Here is a 24,572-nt window from a genome sequence, read left to right as displayed (position 1 = left end):
TTGGAGTTAGCCAACGCAGCAAAAAATGAAAAAAAAAGCGAAGAAACTCGATAAAATGAGAGGAAATGAGAAGAAAATTTTCGAATTTCCGTTCTAGCGCTTCTTTTTCGCGGCGAATTCAATTTCTGGCGCCGCTCCACAGAGCGCGCTTGCAAAGAGAACTCATGAATTTGTTGATCTTACGGAACTATTGACTCTCAAATAAAGCAAGATTACATTCGAAATATTATTTTTTTTTAATAAAGAGTAAATTTTTTTCAATGAAAAAAGCACAATAATTGTTCTCGCTCGAACAAAGTTTAGAAAAAGAATCAACGCAATATTTATTGATTGTGCCATAGAAGTACAGTAACCCATAATACTGTTTTTTAAACGTTTTTCGTAGTTAAAAAAACTTTTTTTCATGTACTGCAATTTCGTTTCTATAATAAAACAATTTTTCAGATAAAAAAGTATAAAAGTTGACGAAAGTTGCGAAAAAACTGGGATGGGTTACTGTACTTCTTAAAGGCGCACACCTTTGTGCACAACATCGATTTAAACATAAATATTATTGTCGTGTAATATATTTTTTCAATTATAAATCAGTCACTTCCGTCCTGATGACTTAGTCTTCCAAACATTTAAAATAGCCTCTTGATGAATCTGAGCCCCGTCAATTCCAGAATACTTCAATGTAACTTCCGCATAAACTTTTGCAACTTTTTGTCTTTGCAAATGCCGTAGAATGACGCATGAAGCAATACCAATAATCAAATTATACGTGGGAATAGTCTGAAAAAAATGTAATTTAGTCATGATTTGTCGAACACCATATTCTCACGATGTAAACACCTCTGACCGACATCAAATCGGCTTGTGTTTTCAAAAATCCTGGTCCTAGAAGACGAATAATTAGGGTGAAAATGAGATAGAGCGAGAAGAAGAATACATGAATAAATGAGATAAAAGTGGAGAATTTCGTGGTTATAATGTTCTCTTCCATTTGATAACGAGTTGATAAAGAATTACGCCATCTGAAATTTTCAGTGTTTGCATTTAAAATAATTTAAATCTGATCTTACTTTTCTTTCAAAATAGTGTTGATCTTTACCAAAAAATAATTGAAAACTAAATTTACACTATTAATAGCAAGTAAGGAATAGCATAACCAATTCATCTGAAATTTATGGTTTTATGTTTTAATGCCGCCTAGGTGAAATTTCCAAATTCCCTGGGAAAACTCACTTTATAACCGGAAGTATCAGGAACCATAAAGTATGAGATGGACGGTTGATCGAATTTCTCATCGAGGAAGAAGAAATAGACAAGTGCCATGTCGCAAAGCATCTGAACTATTTATTTTAATTTTAATAATAAAAAATAATAACGCTACTCACTGCAAAAACACCGATAAACACTCCAATATGAAGCTTAACATTTTCGTAGCAACGAGCAAAGATCAGAGCCAGAAGGCGTTCAGCAGTTATTCCAAGAATTGTGAGCATTGGGCAAGAAATACCGAAAACGCCGATATTTTGAAAGATACGGTTTTTCACGGGATTCACTAACAAATCACACTTGGAGACTGCCAAGAAAGGGATGACGACGTGGTGGGCCTGAAAGAATTATTCTGTAAATCTGTAATTATACGATTTCTATCTAAGTTACTAGCAACTATTTAACCACAAGAACAATTATTTATACACTCTATTGTAGTTCAAATTTTCGGCGTCAAAAATGTGTGAAATCTGAGTTATACGCGAACTTCTCTCCTACAGAATTCATTTCAAATTGACTCCTTTAAAATATATTCACAGTAACCCTACAGTAATCCACCGCGCCCTTACAGCAAACCTATACTATGAAAATACGAGGTATAGATTATATTTTCTGTAGAAGCATTAATGAATAATTGTTTTAATTCTGAAATTCAAGAATACCCCCCTAAAAGAAAAATGGAAAAAAAAACACGAGAACTGTATTTTTTTTAAAGCATCTCTTTGTGACATTTGTGACATTCTTTGTGACAATTTGTGACATTTTTGATATTTTAAGCCGAATTTCCCACTTACGCTGTCCTATTGTTCTTACAGAGACTTGTGCTAATTATCAAAAAAACTTGAGTAACAACATATTTTTTGTAGTGGAAAAACAACATTTTGAATTAGCATTCCAAATGTTCAATTTCACGCAACAAACAACTTCCTATTTCAAAAAGTTCCAGACACACTGATCACGGAAAATGTTTCAGCAACATTTCAAACTCACAAATACAACGCAATTGTTCAGCACTGAGATAAGTATTTGAGTGAAGTAAACTATATATAAAAATTTGATATTATCATTGAATGTACACACACGAAGCTTAAAAATGATCAGGTAGAGTAATGGAAAAACGGAGAAAATTGAAGTGAGAAGAGTGTAGAATTGACTATATCGATATAGAGGATCATACGATATATTGTTCACCTGAAACTTTTTTTTTGAAATATTGAACTCTTCAATTTCAGAGAACTCACCTCGTCGCAGTCATTCATTTTTATTTCTTCTGTAGAAATTTCAAGACTGATCACAAAATAAAAACTGGCATATATCCGGTTCAGTAGTTTCTAGAAAACAAAAAAGGAGGTATGTTTGATGCATAAAGTCTGGGAAAATGTCGCAATGGAGGTAAAAAGATTAGAATTTTTTCTTTTACGATGTAAAAAAGAACTGAAATATATGCAGAAATTTTAAGCTTAGCTTTTGGTCTGCTGGTCTTTTGAACAACAAATAGTCAAAGAAACGGCACCAATTTTATCTAAATAGATATAAAATAATCCAAAAATACCAAATTTCATACTGATTCCCTCCAAAACATTTCAGTTATTTTAAAATTTCTAGTCAAAAGCTTCTTGTAAAATTTTGAAAAAAAAAACGGTAGTTTTCCTAAATTACGAATTATCAAAACTGAATAACCACCAATTTTTGACTACTATTAGAAAATTTAAAATTATTTTTGAAATGCTTTTTATAATAACTGGCAATTTTATCCAGGTTTTAACAATTTCCTAGCTGACGCTACTCTACCTTGATTTAAAAAAATTAATGCTGGTAAATAATACAATGAAAATTGGTGACTTTTTGGAACGTATCTTTTTTCTGTTCACATCAGCTCACATCATTTTCTCTAGATTAAGCTATGCCTTGCTCATTCAAGATAATATTTTGAGTGTTTTAAAATCCAGAAAACCATGACAAATATATTACAGAAAAATATTTTTGTTGGTGCCCTATTATTTTGTACATACATAGTTATTTTTGCTATTTTTCTTGTATTTCACTAACGAATTTCTCAGATCAGACAACATAAAACCAGTGTTGTTTCTTTTTAAAATTAGTAATTTTGGTTATTAAAATCATGCAACATTTTAATTTTTTTTAAAATAGTAAATAAATGATTAAAAATAATTTTATGAAATCAGTAAAATATTTATTGACATATAAATAAAAAAGTTCGTAAGGGCGATCGAAAAAGCATGTTAACACCTGCACGAGTGGTGAAACAATAAACTTTACATTAAAAAGAGGGAAACTCGTATTTCTCTAACACTGACTCTCTAATTCCAATTTGCAACTTGTTGCTGGAGAGAATAAATTAATCAAGAATGTACACGTATTGGAAATCACAATCATAAAACATACATAAAAAGGGGGAGAAAAGGAAGTAATATATATTAATCGAGGTTTAAAAAAATTATTTCGAAAAGACCGAATTGCTTTTAATTAATAAAATTTCGGTATGCTAAAGTTTCAAGAAAATCTGCATAGCACATCAATCGCAAAGAATGAAAGTCATGCGTCAAATAGTTTTGCTCAAAAGTTCAGCAGTTTTGGCAAAGATCTGACCAAACTAAAAATACAAAAAGTGTGTTTTTTTCTCATCGAAATATACAAATACTGAAAAAAAATTCTTGTCATGAGGACTCTGGTCACAGGTGTGTTGTGCTCTTTCAAGTATAAAGAGCACAATACCAGAAGCCTATCGAACACACACATTATAACCACATTGGGTCGGGCAGCAAAGTGATGGAGACTTCTGAATGCTGTCCAGAACTGTGGCGTCGTTAAAGAAAAATCTGTTCTGACGTGGAGCCAAGTGTGGTGCACATTCGGAATCTGATTCACACCAATTCACTTGACGACGACGGAATGCACAATGAGCAACAAGAGAGGATGGTGATGGGCATTCGGTTATTATTCTGGAAATTTCGATTTCTATTTTTGTATTCTCATTAAAAAAAACTAAGTTTCGTTAGGAAAAAAATAAATTGGAAATTATGTGATTTCAAAATCAATTGCTTAACCTACTTTTTATTGCCACAACAATATCCATTACTGTCTATGCATAATTGATTTGATGAACATTGTCCGGATTGCTGGCAATTTGTATGATGCGGTCGACACTCTCCTGAAATGCATTAACATTTGATTTTAAGATGGCAACTTAGAAATTTCATTCTGGCTTTAATTTAACTTTCAACTCTTACCAAATCCATTTTCATTGCTTATGATTATAGAGTTCGTATTGACAAAAGAGTTGAATCTTGGAACTGGTGCTGCTGGTGTCCATGGGACACTTGATAGTTGAGGGGTTACTCGGGGTCGATGATCGTGAGCTGGAATTAGGAATTATGCTGAATGAGAAGAATGAATGAAAGAATTGATTATCAATTTTCTTTAAAAAGTTAATAAAAACTTTTTTCCTCACCTTTATGTTTCGCAAACCTCAGACGGTACACTCCGTTACATTCGGGCCTAAATTGATCCTTATTGAAATATCTCCAATAAAGACACCAATCAATATGAGGCATTGGAGCCATGCAAAGTACTATGTCGAGGATTGTCAGGCTGATGATGTAGAGTGACCGCATTATATTAATAGATGTAGAGTCTGTAACAACAGTAACTGTGGAGAGAAATTTTGTGAAACGAATATTGTTAGAAGTGTAGATTGCAAAAATTTTAATAGGCTTGGTGAAAGAACTCTTTGGAATTAAGGATTCGAAAATTGTTTCTAGATAACCGTAGTTACCACAATTAAAATCAAATTAATAGTGATTCCATAGCCAAAAGCTCAAAACTTCGAGGAAAATCTACAAAACTGCATATTTCGGATCGACTATCAAATTTTTAATTAAAAAATAAGAGTGAAGATGTATAAAAAATATTTGATCGATTTTGAAATAATAAAATCTGTAGAAAATCTCAAATATGATCTGAAAATGTGACTGAAAGTTTTCAGTCACCGAAAAAATTGGTTACTGACACCTTTCAGACAGTTTTTTGGTTTATACAAAATTTTCAACAAAAATAAAATTTTCTTTTCAAAAAATACTTTTCTAATATATTTCTACATTAATTATTAATTTTCGGTTTTAAATTTTTCCGAACAGGTTTCTAGCCCCTACTGCTCAATATGTAGATAATTGGAGCAAAAGAAAATTGGTAAAAAATTCGTTGCAAAAAATTAGAAAGATATAATATTTAAAAGTAGAATAAAAGTGTGAAAAGTTTTAAAAAAATTTATATTGCAAATTGATGAAACGGAATGGCAGCAATACACACACATAGACTATTTATTTGCACTAATCGAGGAAGAGGAATACGAAAGAGACAAGACCTTATTGTTTCTTTTTTGCATCGGCATTTTCCGGAGAATGAGGAATATATTTTGTCCTCTAGTCATAGGGATATCATATTTATTCTGCCACCACCGGCTAATCTAGAAAATGTGGAAAAGAATTTTCATTGAAATAAAATACCACTAGACAATGTACATGGCTCCACCCCTATCTTGGTGTTCTTGATATGTTTACACGTGGTTTTCGAACAAAAGAAAGTGGTATAACCACGTGGGATCGCAAGAAAAACCGACAAAGAGAATGGGTAGATGATGCCGGAAGGATTGGTAAAAAATCGCTCATAAGGCGATTTTAATGCTGTTAAGAAGCATCACCCGGAGGCCAAAACAAACATGTTGAGGCATCGGACGACGTAGGTGGCCTTTAGGAGAAACAAAAAAGAGGAAGTGATAGGGTGATACTTTGATATTTGGGTCTATCCAAGGCTAGAACTTTGATTTAGAAGTGAAATTTGATGTCGCATGAGACATCTTTATTCTTCTCTTCTTATATGTTGAAAGTTCAAATTTTTTCAAAAACATCGCTCTCTTTTTTCAAAACATTCGGTAAGGGTAGGCATAAAGCCTGAAAGCTGAAGGGTATTTCTGTAAATGTAAAATTCACCTGAAGCCTCATCTATTTCAAAAACTTCTAATAAACTTTCAAAAACATCTTCTAAAAAACCGTATTGCACCTAAATATACAAAAATTATTTTTTCTGTAGTTTTTAAAAAATATTTTTGATGTTTTCTAAATCAGCCGAGTTATAACCTGATAAATACTGATAAAGGAAATGCAGTATCAAATTATTTTTGCTAGAAATAAAAACAATGCCAATCATCAGATGTGAAAACAACACAGACCATATCACACCAGCTCCTTTTTCTGCCCATAATATTTGCCTCCGTGGAGATGAGCTCATGATCTCACACTTGAGTTGTCGTCAACGTTTTTTGACCATCCATGCAGACACCTGCCGCCCAGGAAGTGGGAAGACTTTCGGGTAGATCAAATAATAGATAAAAAGTGAGAGGAATTGGACGAGAAGAGCAAGGGAGAACTTGATATGGTTAAATATCTTGTTGAAAACATTGGAACGGAGCTTTTCAAAACAGCCAAAACAAGGACAATATGTATGTTAGTACGTTTTCAAATATAATTTTATGAGCTGTTACATTACTTTTTTGACTTTAAATTGCTACTATATGCCCAGCTCTCATAGATTCCTAATTGCTACCGGCAGCCAAATTGAACTAATTTTTAAGTTGGACGATTTAAGCGTAGCCGGGAAACATATGATAAGTTTAAAGAAAATTTGAAAAAAACTCCAAGAAGGACAAGAAAATTGAGGCGGATACTTCTCACAGCCGAAAGTCTGAAATGTTGAAGCCCATAGACACATCTTTCCATTCACACGGGACCGTAAGAGGAAAAAACTAGAAGTTCGAAACTTGCGCCAAAGAGTAAAGCCAACAACAAAAGTGAATGCGTGAGGTAGTTGGTCAAGTTGAATAGGAACATGGTAGACAAATACATGTGTGAGAAACGGGAGAAATTGAATGCTCAAATATTATGCACCAGCAGAAGCCTGCAAGAGGAGAAGAAAAAGTAATGTGAGAACAACAACACTCGCCCGCGCCTCGGGTTGTTCTTTTTGATGTGTTCCGTTTTTCATGAACAGTCGCAGTATTGGTAGTTTCCTAGCAGTGATGAGCGGCGATTGCAGGTAAAATGTCTTTGTATATGCAAGTTATCAAGAATACGGGAGTTGGTGCTGTATTGCCAAAATCTTTTTTGCTAACTTAAGAACATTGAAAATTTCCTGTAAAAACTACAACAGCAAATCGCTTTTCCTTTCCCGTCACTTTAGCGGAATATTGTTGTCAGAGTGAGCCCTAATATTCTGATTTTTTTCCTATCAGGGACTATAGTAGTCACTATACAGTGTGCCTGTATATACTCGAATATTTTTTAAATGTAATGGCACCGAAAAATTTCCTTCTGGGGCAATTGCAAAATCCAACGACTTCTACATACCGACGATAAAATTTCTAAACCCAAAACGGATTCTCATTTTCAAATCCAAAATGGGGTCGCCGACATTTCCGTTACGATTGACGGTGCTTGCCGTTAGATTTTTCCCTTCTGATGAACCGGTCAAATTTTTCTTTTTTTTCAGATCTTCCAGCGAGACCAGGAACGTTAAACATAATATTTAAAAAAAATCTAAAACACAAAGTTTGTAAAGAATTAAATTAATGCAAAGTGTCACGCAATATTATTCCAAAAAAAAAACAAAAAAAAAATACAGATCCACTTTATTCAAAAAAAATCATTTCTCATTTACTCACTCTAATTCGCATTGAAAACAAAATGTTAAAAAATGTGAACAATTGCTTATCGAAAAATGACAATTTGCAAGGTATCAGGTAAGGTATTCCGACTTTAGCAAATAAATTTGAATGAAAATATTTTAGACTAGATTCTCGATTATCAGTAGAACAAATACCCAGAGAGGATACAGCTGTTAAGACGCCAGTTGTGGTAAGCAGAAGCCACTTGATCGTTATCTGAAATCATTTTCAGCGTTACTGCCTCCCAACAGTGGAAAGTCCACAACGAGAATCATCATCATTCAGAAGTATATCTGCTACTGTTTTTGCATCTCTACTACGTGATCGTTCTCGTTGCCTTCAACTCATTATTTTTGATTGCCGGTATCCATTTGAATATTTCGGTGGACATATTAAGGTATTCACCATCAAATGTCACTCGTGTATAATATGATTTAGGGTGCTGTAAATATATACTCCTTGGATGAGTTGGGAAAATACCTATACGACGAATACGGAGTCAAAAGTACATTGGGTGGACTTATACCAATATTTTATTGTGAATACAGTCAAGTTCGAGGTCCAGCGATGTTAGTGCTGTTTTTATTGCAAAGATTCAACTAAAATATAATAAACTTTGAATTTCAGGGCTCGACGTCTTCGAAAAATCGATACACATCGTAACAATCATAGAGCTGCGGCGTTGGATTTCCCAGAAATCTACTTGCTTGACAAGGGATATGTCAATTTTTGGTCGGATGTCTCTTTAAGAGTAGGTTCTTTGAAAATATGTTAAAACTCATAGAGATTTGCATACTGACAATAAATTAACAAATTTTCAGGATCTATGTGAGCCCCGTTACTACATCTCAATGCATGCTCGACCGTTTCGACATGCTCTCCAACAGTACACACAGCATCGATCGAAGAGCACGGCTAATGATACAAAGCACAAGAAGACTCACATGAGAATATTTAGCTCGGAACATCTTCTAGACGAACCCAAAATGATCGATGTGCCGTCTGGATATGAAAGACCAACCGGAGCCGAAGAGACGTCAACTCCAAGACAACCAAGAGCCCGTACTCCGAGAGCCCGTCTATTGTTCGAACCGTGTTTTACAGAAATTGATTGAGTGCCTAATTGATAACTATTGGTATTGAATCAAAGAACTCTTCCTGTATTTTTTGTATTTCTAACACCAATCAACAACACAAAATGTATAAGGTCTAGACTTCATACGAAAATTTCAAATCAGAAAAACACGACTTCGCGTATTTCACTTTGCATTCGTACTTTTTGGAACTTTCATATTAATTATGTCTGTGATAAAACTATTTAAAAATATGTAGAGTAGAATATACTTTTAGGACAATAGTACGATTACCTGGAACACAAACACAATGAAAACATGTATGCATATTTATTCCCCAGATAACCGTCAAGTAGGCTGATATAAACTGGGAATACAGGACAATATGCCATTATTTTCTTTTTGTTATATAGCTGAATCGTAATAAATTGAAAAAACGAGCTATGAACAACACCATTCAAAACTCTACTATTACTGATGATTTGAAATATGTGATGACTTTGGATAAGTTGACAGAGTATTTATCGTGTCTGATTTGCTTACCAGGTAAAATTGATTTTTTTAGAACAATATTGTTTACAAATAAAAGTTGATTTAAAATATTTTGTTAAGTTGATAGACAGGTTACGGTAAATCCCATAGGAAAGTAAACAATTTAATTTTATAAAGAATTTCAGTTGGTACAATACATTTTTTTAGCATTTTAGTCATTTTTCTTGCAACATTTGGCAATTTGATTCTTGCCCAAAAAAATAACATAGGGCAGAAATTGGCAAAACTTGGGCATCGCAGAGCTACTGGCAAGTGTTGAATCAAACTTGGTCTGAACTTGGGCGCAGTTTTAACCAAGTTTCTACCCTCTATTATTAGTATCTACATTTCAGGAGCCCTGTGCAACGCCATTCTGATCTACCTAATATGGAAAAGGACTCCAATACAAATGAGGTCATATGCCATCTATATTTTGAATTTTGCACTTTTTGATTTTGCCACTTGCATCATTTCGTTTTTCTCATGTCAACAGTGAGTTTTCGAGTATAGATTTTTCTTGTAAAATCGCAATTGATAATTTTCTTTAATTTGCACGAAAATTGCAATTATCTAATATATACATTTTTTCTGTAGAGTAATCTTCTCGGATTTCTCCCTCGTCTACATCTTCCACGGTCCGTGTAAATATGTTTCACCCTGGTTCTGCTACTTTTGTCATTGCTTCATGTGTCATGCGCTTGCCCATTCTCAATGGATTCTTCTCGGTTCATTCATTTATCGATATCGTGTTCTAACTGGTGAAACACCAACGGCAAAGGATTTAATAAGAAATTCAGTGGCATTGTACTCTATGTCACTTTGCTTTTTGTTGGTCTACGTTTTTGATAACAGTGATTCCGACCTATTGTTTCAAATTCTCACCCGTGTTCATCCAGAATATCATTATGATGATGAGAGTATTTGGAAGAAAAGTACGTTTCTAGAGGTATTAACAAATACTAATTAATTATCGCTCAAAAGTGATGCACACGAGGAATTTCAAAATGTGATTTTTTTTCGAGTATATCACAGACAACTTTCACAACGAATGTTCCAGACTGAAATAATTGAACAATCAACTTTTGATCAGAAAAACAGTAGCGCATTCTATTATTTTGAAAAAAAAGAGTATACTACAAATATGTGTTAGCCGATTGTTCTGAAATAATTCCACACGAATTAAGCTTATACCGGCTAGCTTACATAAAAAAATCTAAACTCACATTCCCATTTAGGCATTGTGGTCAGTGGAAATATCTCAGCATTTGCTCCAATAACTCTTATCTCAATACTTTATATGACAATCCCATGTGTACCAATTTACTGTGCAATTCTATATTTCCGACATAATGTATGAAGTATCAAACTTCAATGCAATTCGTAAATATTTCAGACTCGCGTTATCCTGAACAATCCTCACATCAATTTGTCGCCCACTGCAAAATCTAACCATGTGAAGCTTATCAGGGTGAGTGTGTGGTGATAGATTTTTGGGCAACTCGTTTTCTCCTCCAGGCTCTCACAGTTCAAGCTGGTATTCCGATATTTTGGCTTGTTGCGTCTGGAATCTTCACAATGTCACAGTTTGGAATAATTGGAGGACCTATTCCGGAAAATATTACATTTCGACTAATGGATTGTATTCCATTGATTAGTCCAATTGTCACAATTATTTTTGTTCAGCCATATAGGTAGGCTAGATGTTTGAAATGTTATAGTAATGGGGCTTTACTCTTAGCTTAAATTTTAATTTTGGGGCATTCACCGAGATACCTTTTCCCTGTCAAAAATTTGAATTTGTGATTTTTTCATAAGACTTGAAACATTTTGTTTTTTTTTCAGAGAAGGTCTCCTCAAGGTTTTGCTGAAAAATTCTGGTCTCTTCGTTCCAAATATCATTGGTAGCAGCATTGTCGATGTAAGTTTAGCCAATTTTTAATACTTCTCTTATTCACTGCAATTTCAGCAAACAGTGGCAGTGACTTCTGTCTTTGGACCCAAAGTAACGGCGTTCGTTCAAACTCAACTTTAATATTTTTTAAAGAAATCTTTATTTTGCTTTCTTTTTTTGCAAGCCCTCTTACTGAAAATTTTCCGGCTATAATTTAACCCACATATTTTGTATTGTTTGTTTGTTTTATATTTTGCTTGACAATCTTTTTGTACAAATTGAAGTTCTGACTAATGAATATGAATATGAACTTAAAGCTATCAGATATAAGTAGTATAGTGATTCCCACTATACTACTGATATAGCACAAAATAAATGAAAAAAGGAAAAATGGAGTTCCAGTGACAATTTAACTTCAAGGGAGCACAAAAAATGTGAGAAAGTTACGTCGAGCAGAAGTTATATGAACGAGTTTTAATTAGAAACATGCGAAAATGTTTTTTGGCTGGAACATCTGAAAGTTAATGAACTAAAAAGGGCAGTCTGAAAATGCTGACTGACGTGAGAAAGTTATGGGTGGTCGAAAAACCCATACAAATTTTTTTTTCTTTCAATTTTTTACGGTTTCGTTTTTTAAGCTTCTCAGAATTTAACTTTTGTCAACGATAAATCTGCAAAATGTTTTCAAAAACTATATATTTATTATCTGTATATAATAAAAATTTGGGAATCAAAAGCAGATTCATAGTCAATTATTCAAGTTCTCATATAGTTCGAATAAAAAACGTTCCGTGAGAAATTCAAACAAATGCTCGATGACGAGAGCTACATTTTTTTCAAAATTTCGGTGTCTGGTGCCACATTCTTTAACTATTTGTCGTAACCTAGAACCCAAAGCCGGCTTGAAGTTCAGGAATTCCTTCAGTTCTTCCTACATAAAAAGTTGTTCAGTTGAAAAAATAACTTTTCAACATTATTCCGGTTTTCGTATTTCTTTCTTCTGGCACGAAACAATTTATTTTAAATTAAAATAAATTATTTCGAATATTACAAAATTTAATTTGGTTGTTTAAAGGGGATTGCTCTGATCATTTAATATTTTCCATCCGATTTTAATAATTTTTTGTTCATTTTTTTCATTCTAGCTACTCTAGTTCTTTACAACTTTAAAATCATAAAACTACCACTATCAATTTTCTATTTTTTAAACCCCATCTATTCAAAAAAAAACTCAACGTCAAATCTGTTTTCCATCAATTGAACTTTGGTTACAATTTCAACAAAATTCAAGTATGATGCCTAAAAGTTAGTTCTGATCATTTTCTAATCTTTATTCGGACAATTTCAAAATGGACTTTTTGAATTTCAGCGAGGTCTAGACGATTTATTTTCCTGGAGTATGCTACCTTAACTTTGAAGTTTTATTTTTTGAATTTCTTAATAAAAAAGGTATAGGCTCGTAAAAAATTTCTAGATCCAATGACCACTACTACGATGTTTTGTGTACGTCAGTTCCAGTCCAGACCGTCTGTATCCGCCGAGTTTTCACAAAAATCACTATAAAATGATTATTTGGACCTCCGTGTCTACTCTATCTTTCGCTTCTCTTTATTCTCTTATGTGGGCGACCTATTTTTTGGCCACCCAGTCAAGTTGATTACTGGTGCCACAGTGGTAACTTAAAGGAAAGGTGTGTGAAAATAAAATTGTAATATAGGAAATAAGATTCATCATACGGGACATCAGCTATGTGAAAAGATGCGTATTTACAAAATAATTAAATGACGAACACAGACACCTCCAATCATTGGTATTCAATTTGGGAACGCATTTGATGAATTGAAAAAAATCACGCACAACAGTAATAAGCGAACCCTCAAACTTTCAAAATTCGAAAAAATTGTAGTCGAAGAAAATACTCTTAAATTAATATTGCAACGAGATCAAAGTAAAGAGATTTGCTGATTAAAAATGTCATTCATGTTTTATGGAAAAAATTGAAACATCCGTTTACCATATGACGTGTCCTCACCTAAGCACAATCAAAATAAGCTAAATATTCCCATGTGTTAACTGATGAGTTACACTTGCCCTTTTATTTAAAAAATTAAGAGAAAGGATGTTTTATTCATGCGATTTTGAGTCCAAATCTTTACAAAAATGCGGATCGTGATTTTTCTCGGAATTCGCAGATTTTTTTTTGAAAACCACCCACACTTAAAAAAATAAATTTAAAAAATGAAGAAAGCAACGAGTGAAATAGTGTTGTATTGTGTTGCTTTTTCGATTAGCTTTAATTTGAAAATAAAATTTATTTCAATTCAAAAATCAAACAAGAATAGATTACTAGGCTTATCTTTGATGAGATTAGAAGGTGACATCCATTCGATTTTCGAAATCATTATTTTTGCATGTTCGAATGTTTTCATGGACTAGCAGAAATTATTTCATTAAATGCAAAAATTTTAGAGATGATAACTTGATTTTTGTTAAATTTAAAAATAGTTTTTAAAAGCATAATGCCGAAAATTATTATATTTGTTCCAAAAAATTAATTTTTTTCTTAGATGTAAAGCAAACCCTTGAACACAAATTCAAATTGCCCCGTTGCAGCCAGAACTCTTATTCTGATGCATATTTTTGGCATACATACCCTTTAAAACTTTCTGATACAGTTTCAAAACATACTGAACTATAAATACAAAACTTTTCCAACATTTTTTCACACTTTTTAGTATGTTGCAAAAAGTTTCCAGAAAATTTCTATGATTTTTTGAATCTACAGTAATATTATGTCGCATGTTAACTTTATAATTAATTTTGTAATCTACCTTTTCTTTTATTTCATCGTACAATTAGAAACTACAAATTTTGCTTTCGGCTGTGCACTACGCTCGTATAGTTTTTCACATATATTTTGTATCTGGCATTTAAATCCTGCGAACTGCAATCAGAAGCCTGTTCCACCTGACTAAAACTACATTTCAAGCATTTTTCAGACAGATTTCCATATTATTTTTGTATTTCTCTGTACCTTTTTTGTATGCTTTTGTATTTACCTCCTACTATATCAAAGGCGGGGCCTAAAGAGCACCTCCCCGGAAAATTTCTTTCGTTTCTCATCTGCCTCTCATCTATCGACTGATGCTTTCTATTATTCTGAATTTCAGATTCACTTGATTGTTTATCATCAAGATGGCGACTCCAACCGAGATTGCCTATAACCGGGCGGCTCTCATCGAAAGCCTTCAGTTCACTTTTGTGATGGATGAAGTTGGAAAACATCTGTCAGAGGTGATTTGTGGATTTGGTAAGTTATCTTTCGGGGAGAGGGGTGCTGATCCATGTGATCCTTTCGACCGACCTACAGTAACCCTAGAGTCATGTTGTTTAGAAAAAAGTGTCTTGATCGTTAGAACTCCAGTTTTTCTGATAGTTCCAGTAGTCAGTATTCTCTCCCAATTGTTTAAAACTATCCATTTGGCTCTGAGCTTTTCTTAGATTTATGACTTGTCAAATAACCTGGAACTTCAATCCTAAAGAATAGGTTACTTCCTCAAAACTTGCGCCGCTAGTAAATTTCCCTTGTTCAAGATGTATTTCTTAAAAATTACATTCCTTGAATTCTAATTGTATTTTGGTGGATTAAAGGAAATAATCAAACATGGAATATAATTTTATTGTAGATTCAATTCTAACGGGAACTACAATAGACTTACTTTGTAAGAAGGCCTGATGAGAATTGGCGGGACTACAAAAGCGAGATAATCTAGTTTAGCGTAGCATTCTTGAAATAAATCGTTGAGATCAAATAATCGGGTACAAAACCAGGAGCAGTATACATGTGCTACAAAGTGACCCTTTCAACCCACTTACAGTAATCCTAGGATCATCCTGCAAAACTTACAATAAATTTCTGCAACTTCTCGGCCAGTTATAGCAACTCTGAACGCTAGTTTCGACTGCAAAGAAATCCCGAATAAAGTTTAAAAATTCCAAATCATAATGTTTAATGTATTAAATTATTTTCAACTGATCTCTTTTTAGGAATCGTCTTGAACCTTCTGCTCATCTACGTTATCTTCAAACGAACTCCCAAGCACATGAGAAGTTACGCAGTTTTGCTATTCAACTTCGCCATCTTTGATCTTCTAACCTGTGTGGCATCTCTTCTTGCCTGCCAAAAAACCATTTTCTCCGGTTTATCACTCACATACATCTTCCATGGACCATGCAAATATGTCTCCTCTTCGCTTTGCTTCTTCTGTCACTGCTTTGTCTGTCATGCGATGGCACATTCGCAATGGATTCTACTGGTATCTTAATTTGAAAAAGTCAATTGTTAGAAATCTTTAATATTTTAGATTTCCTTCATCTACCGTTACCGTGTGCTTGTCGATGGGGCTCCAGACACGAAGAAGATGATTGTAATTGTGTCGCTTTTCTACGCAATGTCTGCTGTTATCTTTGTGAGTGGTACAGTAGTTTCAGAATTTTCTATTCAATGTATTTTCAGCTGTTCTACTTCTGGGATATCGGAGACACAAATGACTTGAAACAAATCATGTACGACCTTCATCCACAGTATCATTATGACGATAGAGAGATTTGGGGAGGTTCGTAGACCAGATCACAAATTAATTTCTATAATAAGTACTAAGTTTTCAGATATAGTGGTGAGTGGAAACACCACAGTTCTTACGATTCCATCATTGATCGCAATTTTCTACATGACAATGCCATGTGTTCCAATCTATTTTATCATTCACTACTTCCGAGATAAGGTTAGTTTTAGAGTCTTGTAACATTTTAAAACTGCTCGAATAATTTAGACTCTGAGCACACTTGCCAGCAATGCATTGAGCATGTCTCCAGCAACCAAGGCTTCTCATCAAAAACTTATTATGGTGAGTTGTAAGAAAAATAACTAGAGTCTAACATGATTTTTCCAGGCCTTGTCAATCCAAGCTGCGATTCCAATTTTCTGGCTCGTTGCGTCTGGAATCTTTACACTTGCCGAATTTGGCATCATCGATGGACCAATCCCTGAGAACATAACATTCCGTTTGATGGATTGCATTCCGTCATCGAGCCCACTGGTTGCATTTATCTTCATCGCTCCGTACAGGTAATTACAATAAAGTACAAGTCAAACGAAGGGGCACGGTACCGGGTCTTGACTTGACGGTTCCCGATCTCGACACGACAATTTTTTTTGAATGCAAAAAGGTGTGCGCCTTTAAAGAGTGCTGTAGCTTCAAAAAAATTATCAAAAAACTATGAAAAGTCACTGAAAATTCCACAGCAACGAGAGTTTGGAACTACAGTAATCTTCAAAGGCGCACACCATTCGCACTTAACTTCGTGTCGAGACCAAGTACATTATTATTGGCTCAATAAATGAAAAATTTTGGCAACTATTGATAAGTAAAATGAGATAATTTTCAGAGAGGGACTTCTCCGAATCATTTCAAAGACAGGAATCTACCGAAAACAGGAGAATCGGGTTTCCAGTGTTGTCGAGGTAAATCTTTTTTTTCGGTTGTTTTATTTATTTTCGAGTTTCATCGATGCACACTTTGGGTTAATTTTCTCTTGCACAAAATACTTGGTTTTCTATCCTTTTACCTCTTTGCTTTTTATTCAGAAATTCAACCAACCACCCAAGCAACCAACCAATCCGGCACAGCAATCAGCCAACAACGACGCTGCTAAAACCGAAAAAGTGTGAACGCCTTTTTCTGAATGAATCACTAATATTTATATAAAAAAGAATCCTATTGAATACATTAATAATCATCATTTTCCCACATGTAGATTAGATGTTTTTCGTCATATTTCCTCTGTACATAATGTGAATAAATGTTTCAAGATTTGATCAAATAATGCAGAACATGAATTAAATTCATATATTGGATGGGGTATTGAATTGGTAACTAGGTTATTTTAACGACAAAGCGATCGATCTGTGTACAGTTGCAAAAGGGGTCCCGACTGTACGGAATTGCAGTGTTCACGGAACGATCGCTTTGGCACGATATTACCGTTCCAGATAGTGTAGACAGCTGTGTGTCATTAACACTTTCTGGACCGGTAATAAAAAAGATGGGAGAATGTAGGTCAACATAAAAGGAATTTCAAATTTGGAACAAAGTAAAAGAATGAAAAAACTAGATATTAAAATATCATAACCCAGGGGATAAGAAATGATGATTAGAAAAAGCAAATAAAAATCTATGACAAAAATTGAGAAGTCGTTATTGACTATCATTGCTGCACGGCATATTCCTCGACATACTCGCCTTCCTCGAATTCGAGTATTTCTCCACGTGCCTGAGCTTCACGTATTTCATCTTCAGTGAGGTAACGGACAGTCTGAAATTGAATATATGTTTTTTGAAATTAAACCAAAAATTAAGACATACTCTATCTTCCTCAATCTCTTGATACTCGCCCTCCTGGATCATCTCGTAGTTGCCGTCGTTCTGAAAGTAATTCAATGAAATATCAGAAAATCAGGAGTCAAAGCATACCATAATTTCATTTTCATCAATGAGCACATGATCCGGATTATTGGCGTCATATGTTGGAATGAACTCAGTCTCCACTGGAACTTCTTCCATTTCTTCAACTTCTTCTTCTACAATCTGTTGTGGGAATTCAAGAGCCATCGGTTTGGTTTCTTCGCGGAACATTGTAGATGGTTCAGATTCCTCGAATTGTGGAGTTTCATCTCTTCCAACTAATCTATCGAATCGACTTTCTTGTGAAGTATCTTCCTCTGTTTGCACTTTGCCAGCCATTTCTTGTGCCATTTTTAAATCCATCTTCTCATTTTCCATAAGCAAAATGTAAGCTGGCTCGTTGTTTTTCTTGATTCCAAAGACAATTTGGACCTTGTCAAATTGCTGATCGAAATTATCTTTTCGGAATCTTTCCAGCTCAATTGGATCCGTAATAGTGTCACCAAATCGAATATTAGGTCGTCTGATTGTAGTTTGAAGGTCAGTAGTTTCAGAAATTTCAGCGCCACTGATTGGCTTTCCAGCAGTTTCAGGCATCACTTCAGGATGTTTGAGACGAAGATGGCGAATAGCACGACAAATATTGAAAGGCTTATGAAGAGCATATGTTAGATTACAAATCAGACATTCAACCAATTGTGGATGAACAAACTCCATGGATCCATCACCGATTCGCTCTAAACGTGCTTTGACAAGTTCATATTGCATATGCTCCGTTTCGGCTGGATGGAATTCTTTATAGTGCTTGATAGCTCCAGCAGAGATTACAGCACCGTAAACGTTACGATTGCAGAGACGGCACTTCCATTCACAAGCAGATTTTGGTTCGAAATACGATGAATTATTGGGACAGATTTGTCGGAAGCATGGTTTTACAAACTTTCGCTTCAGACGATTGCGGCGACCAAATGATTGTTGACTGTTTGTGGTGCAGATCTGAAAGAAACTATATTTTGCTTTTTGAGATTCAAAATGACTAAAAAAATGAAATTCTGTTAAAATAATTAAAACTAATATTATGGAGACGCAGAAAAGTGCGCCTTTTAAAATCGAGAATTTCCCTTTTTTTAAATAATTTTTATCTTTAAGAATTTAGTGAAATCGGCTACAAACTACTTCCAATGTTCTTACCGCTTCTGCATCTTCATGCGAATCATCTGGATCATGTTGATCAACTCCAGGCTTCGCTCTTTTCAAATGTCTGTCTATAGCCTTATCCATAGCTTTCTCCGAGCTGTATTTCGCATTTAGTTTGGAACATTGAAGGTGAAATTCATCTGGAAGACTAATTCCAAAGTCTTCCCCGTATTTCTCCATTAATCGAGCAGTCATTACCATCTCCTGAAGGCACAGCGAGCAATTAGGCACCGCAATCTGTTGAGCATGAACTTCTGAGAAATGCATTCCAAGCGCTGATCGATCCATCATCATTCCACACCAAATGCATTGCAGATTATTTTGATCGGCGGATTCAGTGCTAACAACAGAAAAATCGCTCAGTGAAAGTGGACGTCTTGAAGTGCTAGTAGTCGCTGATCCCGGATCCCGCCAATCCTGAGAGCATCGATGTTCTGCAGGATGCCACGCGTTGAAGTGACGAACGAGGTGTATTACTTCGAATTTTTTATTTAATGACACCACAGCTTGACAGATATCACATCTTGCGTGAAGTCGATCTACCAGGGAAACTGGAACTTTTCTTCCCATTTTCTCGACGAGCTTTCTTTTCAGAGCAACTTCCAGTTGCGGCAATGTCATCTCATTGACATTTACACGAATTTGACTGACTTTTCTCATTTGTCGAATTCCTTTTGAGTAGAGTCTGACAGCTCCACCAAATCCACCACCATCGTGATCATCATAGTGACGAAATCCGTTCTCCATCATCTTTGACTCTTGTTTCAGGCGTGTTTTAAGCCAACTGTCGTACGGGACTTCTTCAAGTTCTACTCCAGGTGAAAGATATTCAGGGTGAGCAGTTGGAAGATGCTCCGTGAGAAGTTTATCATAGACAACTATTTCTCCACAAAGGCCACAGCAAATATTATTCGTGTCCAGAAAGCTGAATTCCAAATTTCCACGATCCACAGGGCCGGCTCCTGCAAAATTTTTCTTTAGCTAGCATTTTGAAACTAAAAACACATTTGAAGGTGGACTACGTTCATACATATGATGCTAAATAAGTAAATATCGTAAAACTTTTCTTAAAAAATTGGAATTTTTTTGATTTGAAATCAAAAAAGGTCTGCTAAATCGAAAAAAATCAAATTTTTAGCGTATTTAAAATTAGTTAATTTTAGCATTATATTTGAATGGGTTTCAATGATTTCCCAACTGGCCGTAGTCCACCTTTATCCAGTTATTCAGTGTAAGCTCACCTTCTTGGCCGCCTGGTACTTCTTGCTGTTGCTGCTGCTGATGTTGTCGAATCTGTTGTTTATTCTTAACATCTTCTTGTTCCACCTCTTCCTGCATCACTTGCTGTTCCTGCTCCACCATATTATGCGGCTCCACAAGTGCTCCTGTATCGGTTACCAGTTCCACAATATGCCCATTCTCATCAATAAACACTGAATTTCCATGAACATCTCGAGCAAAACGCACTTCGTGTGCTCTTCCGCCAGGAGATTGCAATCGAATCATTTCACCTTCGTCCATCATATTAAAGTCGAAATTACCATCCTCATCAACAGCCAGACCTTTCTCTTGTGATTGTTCGTCACGTTCATCATCTCCAACTGCATCTTCTGGTACTCCTTCTGGGACAAGTTGTGGTGGAAGATCGTCATCTTCTTCATCTTCCATCTCCCCTTGCTTACTGTGCTCATCCATCACATATTGCTCAGCTTGTTGCTCTGCTGCTTGAATTTCTACTTGTTCTTCTTCTTCAATAACACTATTCGGATCAACTTCATAAACGACATTCATTCCATTTTCCTCCACAATATATTGCTGTGGTTGTATTGATTTCATCATTTTCATTTCTTCATCTTCCATTAAATCAGATCTACCAATACGATCTTCAATGAAATTTCCTCCCTGAAGAGTCAAAACTCTTTGCTGAGCAATTGCATCTTGTTCTTGTTGTTCCATATCTTCAGGATGTATAAGAACTTGATCTCGTACGTCATAAATATGAGATTTATCGGATACGTATGGATGTAGTCCTCTTGTGGAAACATGACGAGCTTTCTCCTTTGGAAAATGTTCTGATGGGAGATCTTTTCCAGCTTCACGCTCTTTTTTCTTTGTGGCATCTAATGCAGTGGATGGTACGGTAACTCCTTGAGAAGCTGATGGTACAGTAGACGAAGAAGCTTGAGATGATTGCTGCTGCAGGAGCATCGGTGGCATTGGTGGAGGACCATCATTGGATTCCACTTCCGTCACTATATCAATCGGAGATCCAGATTGCACTACTTCATCTTCAATCTCAACTTGATGTGCAGCAATTGGAACTTCTGACATTGAAAGTGGCGAAGGTGGAGCATCGTTTGGCTCGGGATCCCTATGCGATTCTTGCACTTTTTCAGCGACTTCCCTTGTGTCCTTCCTCTTAATTGGTGTAGGATCTCTCTGAGAACTTGCTCGCTTCAAACTCGGGAAGCCAGGAGGAACAAGATCTTTCGGCACAGGACGTCGATGTGGTGGAATAGGATTTGCTGGACGGCCTCTACTATTGGCTTTGTTCGCAAGGTGTGCTGGTGCCGGAGGAGGACCAGCTGGATCGGCCACCGACGCATGTTCTTGTTCTTGATCTTCATCTCGATCACGTTCTATCACTGATTTCACAACATCTTTTTCAACAACTTCGTGGCGAACTTCCTCAATGTGAGCATCATTTGGTATAAGTGGCTCTATATTATCTTCAATTCCCGCATTTGGAGCAAGTGGGAGTGGAATCGAAATTTCTTGAATTTGCATCTTTTTATTCGCTAACTGGTGATGCTGCACAAAATCGTTCAGCTTTTTCGGAGCATTACGAGCCCGCGAGCCTCGTCCAACCAGCACAGGAGGCGCAGGCTTACGATCAGACGATCCCGGACCTTCCAGTGGGCCAGATTCCAACAAATCTTGACTCATCAGCTCTTCATCCATGAGATCGTCAGGCATCTGAGCTTGGCTTGAAGTCCTCTGTCTAGGTGGTCTGCCACGTGTACGTTTCTGAGCCATCGGTGTGACAATCATCATTTTTTGTTGTTGAATTTGCCTGAAAAATAAGATTGATTAAATAAGCATTCGATTTAAAAATTAAGTCTCACTTAATCTTATCCATATCTGATCTATCATCTCCTTCAACCAAAGTATCATCTTCGTGATCTTCATTCAAAAATTCTGGATCCTCGTCTTCTCTGAATTCGTGCTCTTCGGATTGCTCATCGGCATGGCTTGTCGTCGGAAGTTGCGATCTACGGGTACCTCGCCCTCTGCCCCGTCGACTGTCGGAAGAACTATCGGGATTTGAATGTGCTACACCTGTAGAGTTGGCTTTTTTTAATTTTGGAAGAACAAATAAAGTTGCCATGCTTTTTCCAAATAATTAAATTTACAGTTTTTCTGCTATTGTTCAAAAATCACTGTAAATCTTCCGTTTTTAAAGAAAATGTTTTGAAAATCTTCAATTCAAAGTTATTCTGATTTCGCAATACCTTTTCTGCGAGAAATTGTATTTCTGTGATACTTTTCTGTTATTTGCTTACTAACCTTTCAAGGAATGGCCTCTGCCTGTCATTATTAGTTAGGAGATTCAGGCGAAACCTGGAAGAAACAGTTTTAAAAGGAAAAGCTGAATGGAAACTGTAAAGTGAAGAGCGTTGCGAGACCGCGATCGATCGTGGTGAGACCGGCAGAGAAAGTGGGAGACTCGGATGCCTCTCTCGTTTCTCTCATGGCCGACGCACACTCTCGCACTGTTTGCATTTCTGCGTCTCTGACTTTCTCTGCGAACATTGCGAACGTATTTGCGGGGATACCCGTTTTTTATTAGAAATAATATCAAAGCGATTTGATGTTTAAACAACAAGCAATTGAAAAGTTAATCTGAAAATAATATCGTGGAACTAGAAATAATTTTTTATTTTAAACGCCAATAATTAAAAAAGAAAACTCGTAACAGTATCCAAATTCAAATGAGACCATCCAATTCTTTCATAAAATCATTATAAGCTTCATCGGTATTTTTTGCTTGCTTCTGAACCTCCGGTCGCCTTTGTACTGGAGCCGCTTGTCGTGGGACGATAGTCTTGTTGTCTCCTGGACGACGGAGCAATTGTGCCGGCACTAATTTGACAGTTTCTCGTCGTAAGTTTCGTAGTTCAGGAGCAGCAGAAAGTGTTGCTGGAGCAGCAGGTTCATTACTGCGATTAATTTGTGGAGCCGACGAAATAACAGCTTCTTCGTGATGGTTTTGGAAACCCATTGGATTGTAATGAGAACTCGCATGTGGGTGATGGTGGTGATGATGGTGCGGCATTCTGGTTGGCATTGAGTTATATGAGGATGGAGGTCCGTCTGGAAATCAAAACATAATTTTATTTGCAAAACATAATTTTTATTACATTTTTTTTAATGTGGGAATTTCTTGAAAATTTCCAGACAAAAGGGAGTAAGAATTTTAAATGTTGGAATTGGCCTATAAAAACTTACAATTTCTATGAATTGGCTGGTACGGGTTGTCGAATTCGGGAACTGAAATTTTTCAAAAATTACTTTCGTTAAGAAATTAACTCCTTACTAGGTACGGGCGCAAGATCGATGTCGTCATAGTGATCATCGTGCACTTCCTCTTCTTCTTCTTCGCTGTCACTGAAATTTGGAGCCAATCCACAAGGCGGCCCAGGAGGCTTTTGTCCAGCTACACGAACAGGTCTAGGAGGAAGTTGAAATTCCACTTTACGTCTAAAAAATAATTAAAAATTTAAATTCTCAAAACTTATTTAACATACTTTATCATAGCAGGAGCAAGTAGTTGATTATTTCTTTCAGGTCCGGCAGTAGAAACATCTCCCATTGGTAAGGGGATCATGTCCGGGTCAGCTTCGCGGGCAAGACGAGCTTGTTCTAAAATGAACGTTGTGATTTATAAAAAAAAAGAAAAATGATACTTACGAGCAAGAACAGCTAGTTTTTGACAATCTGACTGATATGCATTGATTTTGTCATTAAACTTCTTTAATTCAGCGTCTTCTTTTCCCTGTTGCAATGTCATCCGTCTTTTATTAATCGAATCTGTCAGCACTTTCTGCTTCTTTCTGAGAACATCGATATGGAACGGTTGAGGATCTAATCCAAGGATCTGCCGTTCTAATGCCAAAAGTTTGCTCGTTGTCTCATCCAGATTACAGTATTTCGCCATAGCTTGTCTTATTTGCTGCCTGTCTTTTTTGTTTCTCTTGTTTTCCTTTTTTCGATCCATTTTACGAGCTTGATCGGTAGGCGCTCGATAGCGCTCCCCGCTTTTCGTTTTACTGATGGACGGCATTTCTGAAAAAAAAACATGATTTAGGACAGCTGTTCTGGAAATAAAAAACGAATTAAATACAGATATTCGAAAA

General features: G+C 35.7%; 7 protein-coding genes and 1 non-coding gene across 8 annotated transcripts; 3 read left to right on the top strand and 5 right to left on the bottom strand.

Annotated features, from left to right (window-relative positions):
• Positions 1–588: 588 nt before the first annotated feature.
• On the bottom strand, positions 589–2,519 carry srb-6 (Serpentine receptor class beta-6; the record flags this gene model as incomplete). Its single annotated transcript, NM_063798.1, has 7 exons — positions 589–774; positions 824–1,016; positions 1,065–1,159; positions 1,228–1,329; positions 1,380–1,598; positions 2,251–2,451; positions 2,502–2,519. The coding sequence occupies 7 exons, from the start codon at positions 2,517–2,519 to the stop codon at positions 589–591; spliced, it is 1,014 nt and encodes a 337-aa protein (NP_496199.1).
• Positions 2,520–3,430: 911 nt separating this feature from the next.
• On the bottom strand, positions 3,431–4,917 carry R05H5.7 (WAP domain-containing protein). The gene is made up of 4 exons (NM_063797.3): positions 4,733–4,917; positions 4,512–4,640; positions 4,333–4,432; positions 3,431–4,223 (listed from the first exon to the last, which is right to left on the bottom strand). The coding sequence occupies exons 1-4, from the start codon at positions 4,893–4,895 to the stop codon at positions 4,004–4,006; spliced, it is 612 nt and encodes a 203-aa protein (NP_496198.1). The 5' UTR covers positions 4,896–4,917; the 3' UTR covers positions 3,431–4,003.
• A 3,037-nt stretch (positions 4,918–7,954) lies between these two features.
• Positions 7,955–9,166, top strand: cdc-25.4 (M-phase inducer phosphatase). The gene is made up of 6 exons (NM_063796.5): positions 7,955–8,074; positions 8,123–8,189; positions 8,232–8,396; positions 8,438–8,568; positions 8,627–8,750; positions 8,821–9,166. The coding sequence occupies exons 1-6, from the start codon at positions 8,019–8,021 to the stop codon at positions 9,112–9,114; spliced, it is 837 nt and encodes a 278-aa protein (NP_496197.2). The 5' UTR covers positions 7,955–8,018; the 3' UTR covers positions 9,115–9,166.
• Positions 9,167–9,515: 349 nt separating this feature from the next.
• Positions 9,516–11,635, top strand: srd-2 (Serpentine receptor class delta-2; the record flags this gene model as incomplete). The annotated part of the gene is made up of 8 exons (NM_063795.2): positions 9,516–9,618; positions 9,957–10,095; positions 10,198–10,535; positions 10,839–10,954; positions 10,997–11,071; positions 11,119–11,294; positions 11,446–11,521; positions 11,570–11,635. 8 exons carry the CDS (start codon positions 9,516–9,518, stop codon positions 11,633–11,635), a joined length of 1,089 nt encoding a protein of 362 aa, NP_496196.2.
• Positions 11,636–14,689: 3,054 nt separating this feature from the next.
• On the top strand, positions 14,690–17,225 carry srd-1 (Serpentine receptor class delta-1; the record flags this gene model as incomplete). Its single annotated transcript, NM_063794.1, has 9 exons — positions 14,690–14,804; positions 15,542–15,810; positions 15,859–15,963; positions 16,011–16,110; positions 16,163–16,278; positions 16,327–16,401; positions 16,447–16,622; positions 16,943–17,018; positions 17,142–17,225. 9 exons carry the CDS (start codon positions 14,690–14,692, stop codon positions 17,223–17,225), a joined length of 1,116 nt encoding a protein of 371 aa, NP_496195.1.
• On the bottom strand, positions 16,540–16,628 carry F33H1.9. Its single transcript, NR_051586.1, has one exon. It is a non-coding gene; the product is annotated as an Unclassified non-coding RNA F33H1.9 (non-coding RNA).
• A 158-nt stretch (positions 17,226–17,383) lies between the features above and the next one.
• Positions 17,384–22,776, bottom strand: gsox-1 (C2H2-type domain-containing protein). Its single transcript, NM_063793.8, has 7 exons — positions 22,723–22,776; positions 22,281–22,494; positions 20,397–22,228; positions 19,150–20,117; positions 18,028–18,954; positions 17,920–17,979; positions 17,384–17,869 (listed from the first exon to the last, which is right to left on the bottom strand). Exons 1-7 carry the CDS (start codon positions 22,748–22,750, stop codon positions 17,762–17,764), a joined length of 4,137 nt encoding a protein of 1,378 aa, NP_496194.2. The 5' UTR covers positions 22,751–22,776; the 3' UTR covers positions 17,384–17,761.
• Positions 22,777–23,077: 301 nt separating this feature from the next.
• On the bottom strand, positions 23,078–24,501 carry wbp-11 (WW domain-binding protein wbp-11). Its single transcript, NM_063792.2, has 5 exons — positions 24,127–24,501; positions 23,964–24,078; positions 23,753–23,916; positions 23,665–23,706; positions 23,078–23,529 (listed from the first exon to the last, which is right to left on the bottom strand). Exons 1-5 carry the CDS (start codon positions 24,497–24,499, stop codon positions 23,144–23,146), a joined length of 1,080 nt encoding a protein of 359 aa, NP_496193.1. The 5' UTR covers positions 24,500–24,501; the 3' UTR covers positions 23,078–23,143.
• Positions 24,502–24,572: the final 71 nt, after the last annotated feature.

This window comes from Caenorhabditis elegans, chromosome II (genome assembly GCF_000002985.6).
Source record: "Caenorhabditis elegans chromosome II".
NCBI classification, from domain to species: Eukaryota; Metazoa; Nematoda; class Chromadorea; order Rhabditida; family Rhabditidae; genus Caenorhabditis; species Caenorhabditis elegans.
This window is presented reverse-complemented; position numbering and strand designations above follow the sequence as displayed.